This window comes from Cataglyphis hispanica, chromosome 10 (genome assembly GCF_021464435.1).
Source record: "Cataglyphis hispanica isolate Lineage 1 chromosome 10, ULB_Chis1_1.0, whole genome shotgun sequence".
NCBI lineage: Eukaryota > Metazoa > Arthropoda > Insecta > Hymenoptera > Formicidae > Cataglyphis > Cataglyphis hispanica.
The window spans coordinates 408,316-422,474 of NC_065963.1; the positions used below are offsets into that span (position 1 = coordinate 408,316).

Sequence of the window (14,159 nt, forward strand, 5' to 3'; positions counted from 1 at the left end):
ATATTAAGGAGTATACCTACACTAGTTTTGATCGTCATTTTGTATGTTAGAATATATAACCGCCATATTTGTTATTTTCCTCGTGTTGGGGCAAAATCAGATCTATATACATATCTATATATATATGTAATGAAACGAGGAAAATCTGTTATCTTGACTTTGTCTCTCTATAAAATTTAAAAACAAAAACTAGCTAACTAACTAACTTAGAAAAAGAAATCACTAAATAAAAATATTTTAAGACCCATAAAATTAAAAAATTATTATTATACAAAAAGTCCTGCAACAATATAAAACAAGAATAAAATATTTTTATTTATGATTTTTGTCAATAAAATCATTGACAAAGACATTTTTGTATTGGATTTTGATTAAAATAAATCTAGATTTTGTTTTGATTTTAATTGCATTGATGTTTTACATGTTTTCAAATAGGTATCCGGTTTTACCTTACCATTAGAATAAAATCAGATATTTTGATTTCTCCAAAAAATCTTGTTTTCCTTGATAACTAAATATTTTTTTTCAGCAACCTTATTTTCTCATAGTTTAAGGTTCACTAAAGACTATTAACGGCCGGCAAAATTTTTTTTATTTTCTGATTTTTTGTAGGAAGACGAATCCAAAAAAACCCAATTTTACTCTACTTTCTCCTACATTAATTTTTACATATAATTAATTTTTGCACATAAATTTTTCAAGTAATCCCCGATTTCAATAAAACTTATAATTATACAGAATAAATCCCTATTAGTTATTTATGTATATTTCATGCGGAAATGTAATATCATGATATATTATAACCATATGAATGTTTTATGCGTAGCCTGGAAATACAGAAGTAAGTATGACAGAGTCAAAAATGTACATAATAATATATATATATATATATATGTTTATAATATATGTATATATATATATATATATTTGTATATATATAATATGTATAATACATATGTATAATATATATGTATTATATACCTCTATCGGATTTTTTTTATTATACATATAATATATGAAAATTTTGAGGATTTTGTTATATATATATTTTTTTCAGTATGAGGAAACTCTAAAGCCTACGTATATAAGTGTGGATTTGTCGGAAGTTGAACTCGCAGAATATGATGGCCCTTCAACCCCTCTAAACAATTCTCTCCTGCTCGATGTAAGCTTAATTTTTCCCATATGTATTTCGATTATTTTATTGCTATTGTAATGTATAAAAATAAGTAATATTATTTTTTTTAGTTGAGGCGTGATTTGATCGATCAAAAAGAAGGAGAAACGGACTTTACAATCAAAATTCATTATGACAATATGGTAAGACATAAAATATTGATAATTGTTACAGAAATATTACACCTGAATTTCACCAATCAGTTCGATTTTTGATTTAGTATTATATAGGTATATTATATAACATATATTATATGGGTAGAGTTCTGAATCATATTTACTTTGAATCACGTTGCGAATTCTTCTATAATTTTTGAGCTATATTATTTAAAACTTTTCTACTCATTTTTAAATTTAGAAATAACATATCTTAAATGTAATGTAAGAATAAATAATTTAATTATCAGCTTTAATAACTTTGACCTTGACATATCATGTTCGTATTAAAAAAGTATTTTTAGGGCTAAAATGTGTATAATTTCACATGACTTTGCAATACATCGTCTGAAATGAAAATCATACTTTCCTCGTGGGAAAGAAAAATAAACATCTAACTTAGGCGGAAAACGATGTATTTTATTATTTTTACTGCAAAATACACTCATGGACAGCGGAGAAACTTTCGTCCCTTTTTCTGCATTTCTAACTCTAAAAAAATTTTGCTTAACCAAAATTTAATTTTAATTTAAAAAATAAATTAATTTGGATTTAGTTGAAATTTTTTTTGAGGTGGGGATGCAGAGGAAGGGCAAAGCTCTTTTTTTCTTTGTATTTAAAAAATTGTATCGTCGAAAGCTTTAAGAACTGACAGAAATAAGTGGAATCTTAATGATTCCAATGAAATAAGTGGAAAATTAATGATAATAAAATAGTTATGCTAAAGATAAAAAAAGATAATGAAACAAAAAGTTTCAATAAAGAGACACATATAACACATATAATACATATGGCAAACTAAATATAATCAGGAAGAAATGCAATACTTTAAAATGTCAAATCTTAGAAATTAGAAAAAATCTGTAATGTGATTCATACATTCAAAATGTTTTAGAGCTCTATTGATTGAGTATATAATATATATATATATATATATATATATATATATATATATATATAATATGATAATGAATATATATATATATGTGTGTGAAAATAAAAATGATCGGTGAAGTGTTATCTTCTTGTAATAATTTTCGAAATTATATATTTATTATATAAAAGCAATTATAAATATGGTTATACGTATTTTATTATATACTATAAAATTAAGATTTTTATTTAATTATACAATATATATTGATTTGCAGAAGAGAGTTACGATTAGACGGCACAACTATTTTTACAAGCCGATCGAAGGTACTCCATTTTCTTTAGGCCTAGCTTTACCAGAAGGATACGGCATGTTCGAAGTGCGTGCCGAAAAAGAAATCAAACTCGCTATTATAAATGGTAAATTTTTCATTGTTATTGCACGATATTTAAGTAGCACATAAATAAAAAAAATAATCTGAGATGATGCATTTTAAAATCTCTATTATTAATGTTATCATAGTTATTATCTCTAATGTTGTTATATATTATTATTATGTGTTATTATTGTTATTATTATCGTTACTATTATCGTTACTATTATCGTTACTATTATCGTTATTATTATCGTTACTATTATTGCTATTATTATTGTATTATTCATTATTATTATCGTTACTATTATTGCTATTGTATTATTGTTATTATTATTATTATTATCGTTACTATTATTGCTATTATTATTATTCATTATTATTCATTATTATCGTTACTATTATTGCTATTATTATTATTAATTATTATTATTATCGTTACTATTATTCATTATTATTATTATTAATTATTATTATTATTGTTATTATTCCATTATTGCTATTATTCGTTCCATTCCATTATTCATTATTATTCCATTATTCCATTCCATTTATTCCATTTCATTCCATTCCATTATTATTCCATTATTATTACGTTCATTATTCCATTATTATTCCATTGTTATTCCATTTCCATTATTCCATTATCCATTATTATTATCCATTCATTATTCATTCATTATTATTCCATTCCATTATTATTCATTATTCATTGTTCATTCCATTATTCATTCATTATTCCATTCCATTATTCATTATTATTCATTATTCCATTATTATCATTGTATCATTATTATTATTCCATTATTATTATCATTCCATTATTATCATTATTATTATCATTATTATTATTATCATTATTATTATTATCATTATTATTATTATCATTATTATTATTATCATTATTATTATTATCATTATTATTATTATCCATTATTATTATTATCATTATTATTATTATCATTATTATTATTATCATTATTATTATTATCATTATTATTATTATCATTATTATTATTATCATTATTATTATTATTATTATTATTATTATTGTTATTATTATTATTGTTATTATTATTATTGTTATTATTATTATTGTTATTATTATTATTGTTATTATTATTATTATTATTATGATTGTAGTAACGGAGCATTTCAAAGGGAGCAATTGGAAAGTGCATCCTGATTGGGTCTACTGCGAATATAATTCGGCTTCCGATAAGTTCTTTACTTCTCCCGAAGAACGCGTTTTGCATTTTTTAGCACGATCGCGTAGACCGGGTTGGAAGTGGATGTCCTTGAGAACAAGGAGTCCCAGCTCGCATCATAAACAAGCGAGCAAGTCGGAAAAAGATTCTCATTATTGTAAGTGCTTATATTAATTTAATCTTTATAAATCATGGTCAAGAAACATTTGGAAAGTAACATGTTAAATTACGTATGTTAAGACAAATAAAACGTTATACAATATTGCATATAAAATTTTCTAATTTTATTAAGAAAAAATAAATTGCATAGTCGTTTTTTGAAACTTATCTTATGTCTTGAGTAATGTCAATCAAAATAAATAATAAGTTCTAACTAACGCGACTGTAACATTTCAGGTGATAAGAAACTAATGCAATCTCTAGTTTTGGATGCTATAGTGACAGATGGATTTAATAAAAGAGAAGCACAAAGAATGCACAAAGAGGAAAATGAAAAGTAAGTTCTCCGTCGGCAGTAAGCAAAAATGCACGTCTATCTCTTACTCTCACCCGTTCACATCACTATTGCAAATTGCGATCGAGCACAGCAATGCACAAGCACGCGGTTCATTACCACGCACCATAATGCCGGTACTTTTGCAAATTATTCAGTTGCCATTGCGCCTTGATTATATAGCCCATGATGCGTCCTGGTTTGCATAATTGTTTTGTAAGGTGTAGAAATAAATTAAAAAATGCAACATATTTCTAGTGTTAATAGACGGATAAAGCTTCTGACAATCGCCGAACATTGTTCAGAATTCTTTGTCAAGTCTGTATATATATAAAAGAGAATCGTATATACATATATACACAATAGAATATCAAAGGTGATAAAACTTGTTCGCACGTTATTTGATATTTATACAATATGTATATGTACATATATAAAAAGAGATCAGTGTGACAAATTATCACTACTCAAAGTAATATGCAAAATGTACTCTGAGCAACCGTTCAACATTTCATTTCACAATATTATCTTTTATTGCATATTTTTATTACATTTTATTATTGTGTGTCTCCACCGCTAGCCCTATTGCCATACTGATGGCTCTACTGCACAGGTAATCCATTATGCACAATTATTTGTCTAACACGTTAAACACGTTTATCAATAATGCACGGTAATACCACTTTTTAATGGTCGTTTATTGATTGAAATACGTTTACTATTTCTGATGGATAAAAATACAAAATTGCAATTGTTTTAGCAATTTTTATTATAGATATGTAATAAATATGTTCTTGTGTATAATAATCATAAAAAACATACTAAATTGTATGTGTTTTGATGATAAAACAGCTTCTGTATATATGCATATATATATATATATATATATATATATATATATATATATATATATGTACAGAGTGTCCGGCGTCAATCGCATCACCGGTCGTGTGCAGGTAGAGCAGGTAAAACTGTAGAGAAAAGTCCTGTACCACTTTGCTATTTTTGTAATAATTTTCGAGAAATTAATTAAAAGAGAGTGACCAATTTGCATGAGTATAAGCGCGCAATAAAAAGGCACAACCCATTGATGTGTGGTTGCTAGGACGCGAGAATCCATTATTATGTATCGCTCATATGTAACCGTTGCTATTTGTAGAGTGCTCCTCCCAAAATTTTGTCGTGCGCCTAGCGACCATAAACTTTTGGGTTGTCTTTGGGTCGTTCTTTCTCGTCGCGCGCTTATACTCACGCGAATTGGTCGATCTTTTTAAATTAATTTCTCGAAAATTATTGCAAAAATAGCAAAGTGATACAAAACTTTTTTCTTCAGATTTACTTGCTCTACCTGCACACGACTGGTGATGCGATTGACCGGACACCCTGTATATATGTATATAAGGGTGTCCCAGAACACCTGTGACAACGCTCGTGAGCAGGTAGAGTACAGTAAACTGAACAGAAAAGTCCTTTACCATTTTGCAATTTTTGTAATAATTATTGAGATATTAATTAAAAAAGATTGGCGAATGAGGACGCGACTGGACCATGAGACGTACGTTTTAGGCGTGACAGCGGCGAGCTTCGTAGTGTCGCACGGCAACGAAAAGTTTGGCCTCACGACGAGAAAGCGTACGTCCCATGGCCTAGCCGCGCGATAGCTGTGCGAGAAGCGTGCTCATTCGCCAATTTTTTTAAAATTAATATCTCGAAATAATTATTGCAAAAATTGCAAAATGGTAAAGGATTTTTTTGTTCAGTTTACTGTTCTCTACCGCCCACGAACGTTGTCACAGGTGTTCTAAAACACTCTATATATATATATATATATATATATATATATATATATATATATATATAGTGTGTCTTATTTTAAAAGTTCTACCCTCATAACTTTTCAAGATCAACGTTTGAAGGAAAACGACTCGGATAAAAGTTGTAGGGAACAAAAGGGGCTATCTAATAGTGACCTTGGATTTGACATTAAAGATCATTTTCAAGGTCATTTGAAGGTTAACTTCCGTTTTTTAAATAGAAATTCCCTTTTTTTTATTGCATATTCTTGTAGCTTATCTCGAGAGCTTTTCACAACACTATAATAAAATGTTTTCTCATTAAGAATTTTTTGAGATATTTTGTATCTTAATCTGACATATTTTAGTATAAGATATAAAATATCTTGAAAATTATTTAGTTTGATAATTGTATCGTAATACTTTTATGTACAAAATAATAAAATGGATCAAATGGTGTAAAGAAAAAATAAATAATTGTTATAAAAAATATATTGCGAATAATTGCATACTTTTTTTTAAAAACTATTATTTCCTGTATACCATTTGATTTATCTTATTATTCTGTACTCAAATATTACGATACAATTATCGAACATTAAATAATTTTCGAGATATTTTATACTAAAATATGTCAGATTAAGATACAAAATAACTCAAAAAATTCTTAATAAAAAATATTTTATTATAGTGTTTTGAAAAGCTCTCGAGATAAGCTAAAAGAATATGCAGTAAAAAATGGGGGTTTCCGTTTAAAAAACGGAAGTTGACCTTCAAATAACTTTCAAAATGATCTTTAATATCAAATCCAAGGTCAATATTAGATAGTCCCCTTTGTTCCCTACAACTTTTATCAGAGTCGTTTTCCTTCAAACGTTGATCCTGAAAAGTTATGAGGGTGGAACTTTTAAAATGCGACACCCTGTATATTATATATATATATATATATATATATATATATATATATATATATATCAACAAAACATCCAGACAATAATCTCCACGTTACAAATGATTTATATAAAAAGAAAGGCTTTTTGCAAACTAAACTTTAGAGACTTAAAATTATATTCTTTACTTAATTTTAGATAAAGTATACTTTAATAGAGAGAGCAAATTTTAATTTAAGGCTTACAAACATATATAATGGAAAAAAATTGGAAACTTACAAAAAATGACTCCTCTCGACATTTTTGCTAAGAAAAAATTATTTAAAATGATCTAAAAAATTTATTCTTAAACTTTGATTCGATCTTTACAATACACCCTGTATATATATAGATACATATTTTAGAACACCCTGTATATATATATATATATATATATATATATATATATATATATATATACACACACACACACACACAGGGTGTTCTATAAATTTTGACGCGCTCGAAGTGTGAAGGTAGATTGGGCCAAACTGAGTCAAAAAGTCATATACCATTTTGCAAAATTCGCAATAGTTTTTGCGTTATTAATTAAAATATGTGAGCTAATGAGCGCATTGAAAAGCGGTAGGCCGGTATCGGCAGGCATGTATGAATTACTTGTGTACGTCTTTTAGTAACAAAAGCATCATCTAAGTGAGAGGTGGAGTCACGCACCTCTTGCTTAGATGATACCTTCGTTGTTAAGAAACGTACACAAGTAATCCGTCGTACATGCCTGGCGATACCGGTCTACCGCTTTCCAACGCGCTCATCAGCTCACATATTTTAATTTTGCAAAATGTACAGGACTTTTCGACTCAGTTTGGCCCAATCTACCTTCATACTTTGGTGTGTCAAAATTTTCAGGACACTGTATATATATACAGGATGTATTGTAAAGATCGAATCAAAGCTTAAGAATAAATTTTTTAGATCGTTTTAAAATAATTTTTGCTCAGTAAAAATGTCGAGAAGAGTCATTATTTTTTGTAAGTTTCCATGTATATGTTTGTAACTAAGCCTTAAATTAAAATTTTCTCTCTCTATTAAAGTATACTTTATCTAAAATTAAGTAAAAAATGTAGTTTTAAGTCTCTAAAGTTTAGTTTGCAAAATGCCTTCCTTTTTAAATCATTTGTAACGTGCAGATTATTGCCTCGATATTTTTGCTGAGGAGAAATCATTAAAATAATCTCAGAAATTAATTCTAAGCGTTGATCCGGTTTTTACGGTACATCCTGTATGTGCTTATATACACATACATTGTATATATAAAAGCTATAGTATACTAAAACTGATGGTACAATCGAAAATATTCTGATTCTTTATAAAGAAACATAAACAAATCGTACATAAGAAATTAAAAATATATCTATTTGATATATGTAAAAAAGCACATTATAAAAATTCATATATATTATATTATACAATATACTTTATATATATATATATATATATATATATATATATATATATATAGATTGTGTATAACATAATACATAATTTTTTAACATACATATACATATAGAATGAGGCGTGTAACAAATACGAATATTTGTAAAACTGTTAAAGAAAGAATATTAATAGATAATAATTAAAGTTAATAGGAAATGTTAATAGACAAAATTGAAATGCCTTAGGAGTTATAAATATGTTTTTTTTATCTATTTTTTTTCGCTATGGACGCGCCTATAATCATTGAATTAGTCTCAATGTGAACTACAATTGTGCATATTCAAACATATGCAGTGTTACTTAAAAAATTAGATAACTTTGAAATTCATTTGAAGCATCCACATATAAAAAAATTAATATATCTCAAAAATATAATCTCTAAAACACCAACTATTGTTTAACATTTTTTTCTATTTTCAACAGTTTTGAAGTTTTTTTTATCTGTTACACTTTACGTGCCTCATTCGATATATATACATATACAATTTTTTAATATACTAATATAATCGAAAAGATTATTTTTTATATCTTATACTATTATTTTTTAATATACACGCACGCGTGTAAATATTATATACATATATATGTACGCACAGAATAATTAAAAAAGTGTAATTATTTATCTTTAAATGACATATCTTTAATAACCTTGATTTTGACCTTGATCTTGATTATAGAGATCACTGATTAACATTTGTTTTAATTGGTAGTCTCATATAATTTTTTGGATATCCATGTAAATGTTAAAAATACAATATGTGGATAAAGAAGAGGCTCTACATGCGAGTTTGCAATTTTCTACGTAAAGTAAAATTCATTTCACATTACATGGTACTTTTAGTGTGAAACAAAATCTGTGACTATATGATTCTACATAAGTTTTTATAACTTTTTGAACTAATTATAAGCACATTTAAAGCTCCGATCGATATGGACTTCACTTTATGTGAGGCTGTAAACAAGTGTGAAAGTCTCTCCCTTGCCTACATATTTGTATGTATTTATATGAATATTTCAGATATTATACGAAACCTTCAATTAAGATATAATAAAATTTACTATATTTATTATAGAATCACTATGTTTATAAAATTTCATGTTAGTTAATTGCTAGAAATTAAATGTGTTAAGTCAATCTTAAAAATATAGTCCAAGAAAAGATGATTACTGCAACTATTTATTTTATATCAATATGCATCAATTTTCAATGAGGAATGATTTTTTCCGATTTTACCATCATGAGATACTCTATACAATTATTGATGCAGTGATATTTAATACATTTAGTACCAGCAAAACACATGCTGCGTTTTGTACGCTTTTATATAATAAATAATAATATATATCGTGGTCTTTAATTAAATTCAAAAATTACTAAATGTTAAATATATCAAACTTGATAATTTTTCTTAGAAATATAAAGAATCTTAAATATCGCATAAATATCTCGAATATATCGACGGTTTTGTAACTTTTGTTTTATCTTGTACTTGATTTCTTATTTTAACAAACAACTTATGACTGAAGACAGCTTAAGAACTGTGGATAAATATTGACAAAAAAAAAATCCTAGTCCGATGTTATCAAGGTCATCATCCTCATTATCTCTCAAAAAGTTTTAACTGTCGCTCACATACATACAAAAGTTGTACATCTAAAAATGTAATAAACTAATGAGTATACATTTTACATTTGCTGCATATTTGCATATATAAGTGAATGTGCAAAAGGGAGAGATTTAGTTTTTTCTCCTGTGTATGGAGGGAGGAAGGAAGAGGGATGATAGAAAAGAGAAAGAGAAAAAGAGGGAGAGAGAGAGAGAGAGAGAGAGAGAGAGAGAGAGAGAGAGAGAGAGAAAGAGAGATCTTGATTAGTTTTCTCAGCTATTTGTAATACAGATCTGATTTCCATTAATTATTTACATTAATTACAGTATATTCCTTAAACAACTCACTTTTTTTTACATAATTTTATTTCAGTTGGTAAGGCATTATACATTTTTACTTTTTCGTAAATATACTATTGCATTATTCTCAATTAATATTGTCGCACAAAGATAGAAAAAGAAAGAGAGATAGATTTGCCCGATCTTACTAGCTGTTTCAGCTATTTGCAGTACAAGTCTTCAACCCCTACAATCAATTCAATCTCTATGCAGTATTCATTATCTTCACATTTGATGCTATATTAGTTTCTCTTCCTTCTGTAGTTATTACTTCTGTAGTTATTACCTTGTAGTTATCTTCTCAGCCGGCTCTCCTCTTCTCCTTTTATATCGTCCTTTTAAATGTCGGACACTTCGGATCAAGGGCGTCATGTTCATCACTTATATTTAAATTATATGTTTGAATCTTAAACATACAATTCACACATTTCTTTGTTGCCGTGCATTCAATCACTGATGTGATTTCCTGCACATTTGTGGCATGTTTCATTTCGTGTAATTGTACTTCTTTGCAATATGATAATAACCCTAGCGTTTAAAACATCTTTTAATATTAATATGATTATATACAGGACACTTCCTCTGTCCTATATTCTTTTGCTCAACATTATTTCATGAATTTCTTCATCTGCTTCAATTATTACAGAACCTTCTTTACCTCTTCTTTCCGGTTGATTTTTAACTATTTTCCTCACTCAACTTCATTTCTTCTTCGCCAATATTGGCAATTTTTATCTTAGATTTCACCTGCGGTGATTCAATAACTTCAAAAATTTTGCCAGGCTTGGCTTGTACTGTAGCCTTTAATTTCTCTAATTCTTCTCCAGTCTCACAATCTAGAATCATTGTTCCTTTGCTTTCTTTTTTTAGCTTCGTTACTCCCACAGTCATATTCTTGATGTCTATGTTTTCTTTTATTAATCTATTAGTAACTTCAATTTCCTGTTGCATTTTAGGTTTGACAATTATAATATTTTCTTTTTTTTCTCTTTAATTGCTTCACTACAGCTTTTTTGTACTCCTTCTGATGGTCCTGAAGCTTCTACTTGCTTTATTTTTTTCAACTCTGCCAGTTTTTATTTAATATTTTCTGATTCTTCTCGAGCTATTTCCTTAATTATTATCTTGGCCTCTTTTTTACATACTGTTTCATCTTCTATTTCCTTCATTATTTTTATAAACAATCTATTTGTACTTCAGTACCTACAGATACACTCGTGCCTGATATTCTGTCTTCACTACTTGATGTCGTACTCCCCGTTGATCTTCCTGATGTCAATGCTTTTTTTTAAAGCTGCTTGTATATCGTTATCGATAATAAATTTCTCAAATAGGCCAGGGCATGTTATTAATTCGTGATTTCTATCATATATTCTATGCTTAATTACATATCCTGCATGGTAAAAAAGTTTATCATACGCCTTGCATGTCACAACTTGATTTTTTATTGCCTTCTTACATGCCGAGCTTCGGTATTCGTCATATTCATCGTCCATATCGATAATTACTGATCGAAACAGTTAACATTAGCACAGATAGCCACCTTTGCGTCCATTTTCACACGTCAGCACTTTGTCCACCTTCAATGTCCGCCTGTTGTACCAAACTTGGATGTCGCATATAAGAAATGCAATTCTCACGTTCACAAATTAACATATCCCTAGATAAGACTCATGGCTATCTTCGCAACTATTACTTCTATAACTTTTTACCACCGTTCTTTACTATTTAACTGAAAAGTTATCACTTTTATAGAGCGATGTTTGACACGTCTTCGTAGAGAGAGAGCGAGGAAGAGTGAGAGCGAAAAAGAGAGAGAGGGAGGGAGAGAGAAAGCGAAAAAGAGAGAGAGAGAGAGAGAGAGTGAAAAGGGGAGGGGGGAGAGGAAGAAGGAGAAAGAAAGAAGGAGGGAGTGAAAGGGAGAAAATATATAGATAATGATGTTTATAAAAATTATATCTAATATTGAATTTTTGTATTTAATCTCTCTTCCTTTCTTTCTTTATATACACATATACACAGGCACGCATGCACATATGGGTTTAATTTCAAAAATCAGAAATAAGTTTGAATTAGATTAGAGAATTTTTCGGTGTAAGAGTTCAGTGAGAGAGGTGAAGCCTTTTCTTTAAGCAATTATTTAAACAAATATACATCTAATGTAGAATTTATGTGTACTCAAGGATATATTATATTTAAATACTGACTGATACATAGTGAATTTCATAGGAAATGTTGCAAACACATATGAAATTTCTCTTTTGCTTATACATTTTTTAATTTTTGACATTTTTAAACATACTATATAAAGAGTTGCACGTTTCACTAAGTATATGTGTATAGTATACTTAGAAATCCATATAAACTGTGTTCAATATGAAATTTTTCATTGTGTGTGTGTCTCTCTCTCTCTCTCTCTCTCTCTCTCTTTCTCTCTCTCTCTCTCTCTCTCTCTCTCTCTCTCTCTCTCTCTGTGTGTGTGTGTGTGCCTTGTGCGTGTATGCGCGCGCTCGCGCGTTTTTTTGTGTCAGTTTATTTAAAACTCAATTTTCATAAATTTTTATTAGCTCACTTTTTAATAATTAATAAAGGTGGCTAAAACTTTTTTGAGGTCGCTCAGAATAATGATTTTGACATATGTCAAGGTCAAAGTTATCGGAGCTGGGTTTTCTTTTATCAATATTTATCGAACTGTAGCTGTAAAATGACTTCAGAAACAACAATTAAAACGATTGGTTTGACTTGATATTCGGCTTTTGGACATGCAAATAATTGCGTCTATCGCGGTGGTATATTTGTTAATTTACTAAAATTATTTTCTATAGTTATTTTCTATAGCTATTTTCTATTTACTATAGCTTATTATGTACAATTGCAGTCAAGGCAAGGGTAGATTTGGCGTCACTAGAAGTTTCATCGCAACCAGAAGTGGACTCCTGAGATGGCATGAACATCAGCAAAACGATGACAGCACTGATGAATCGTGAGCTTATTTTTAACAATATAAAAATAATATTGGATAAATATAGTTAAGAATTGCATAGATAAAACAATATTTTAAATTATTGATTTAAAATTTGGAAAACGGCAGTTATTAGAATGGCAGTTAACTAAATCGACATAATTAATTAAATATGGTCGGCTTTCTGACGATTTAAATGCAGGCGATTCGCGGAAAAGAATGCGAGAGCTATGGATTCATCGTGGTACAAACGTGCAGTAGATCAACATTCTATAGAGCCAGAAAGTTTCGTTTTCAGCGTACCATTTGATGCAGGTAAATATGCCTATTTTACGTTAATATATGTATAACAGACAAAATGTATAAAAAATGTCACCTTGAATATTTCACTTGTTTTTTTATAATACAAAATAAAATATTAAAGGAAAACATCAATATTTGTTTGGAAAGGGCATATATGTATATACAGGGTGTCCGCTAATTTTTGACACACTCAAAGTGTTAAAATAGATCGAGTCAAACTGAAAAGAAAAATCCTGTACCATTTTTTTCCATAATGCTTAATAAAGGAGTTATTATTGAGTAAAATCTAGTCAATTAGCGCCAATTTTTGTATTGGCGAATGAACACGCGTTTTGCGCGGCTATCGCGCGGCAAGAAGGATATGTGCGAAATCAAACTTTTTGTTGTCGTGCGATAAAGCTGCCGCTGTCACGCCTAGAGCGTTCCATGATCTAGCCGCGTGATAACCGTGCGAAACATGTATTCATTCCCCAATTCCTTTTAAATAATACT

General features: G+C 28.5%; 1 protein-coding gene across 2 annotated transcripts in view; it reads left to right on the forward strand.

Moving 5' to 3' along the window:
• Positions 1 to 14,159, forward strand: part of LOC126852232 (voltage-dependent calcium channel subunit alpha-2/delta-3) — a 77,129-nt gene that overhangs the window by 39,584 nt on the left and 23,386 nt on the right. The window contains exons 11-18 of one of the 2 annotated variants that reach the window (XM_050596802.1): positions 827 to 841; positions 1,058 to 1,165; positions 1,249 to 1,320; positions 2,484 to 2,625; positions 3,723 to 3,944; positions 4,184 to 4,283; positions 13,281 to 13,385; positions 13,567 to 13,679. In XM_050596802.1, the coding sequence (XP_050452759.1) occupies positions 827 to 841; positions 1,058 to 1,165; positions 1,249 to 1,320; positions 2,484 to 2,625; positions 3,723 to 3,944; positions 4,184 to 4,283; positions 13,281 to 13,385; positions 13,567 to 13,679 (877 nt within the window). The remainder of the gene's footprint in view (positions 1 to 826; positions 842 to 1,057; positions 1,166 to 1,248; positions 1,321 to 2,483; positions 2,626 to 3,722; positions 3,945 to 4,183; positions 4,284 to 13,280; positions 13,386 to 13,566; positions 13,680 to 14,159) is intronic. The other variant, XM_050596803.1, reaches the window with a different exon arrangement.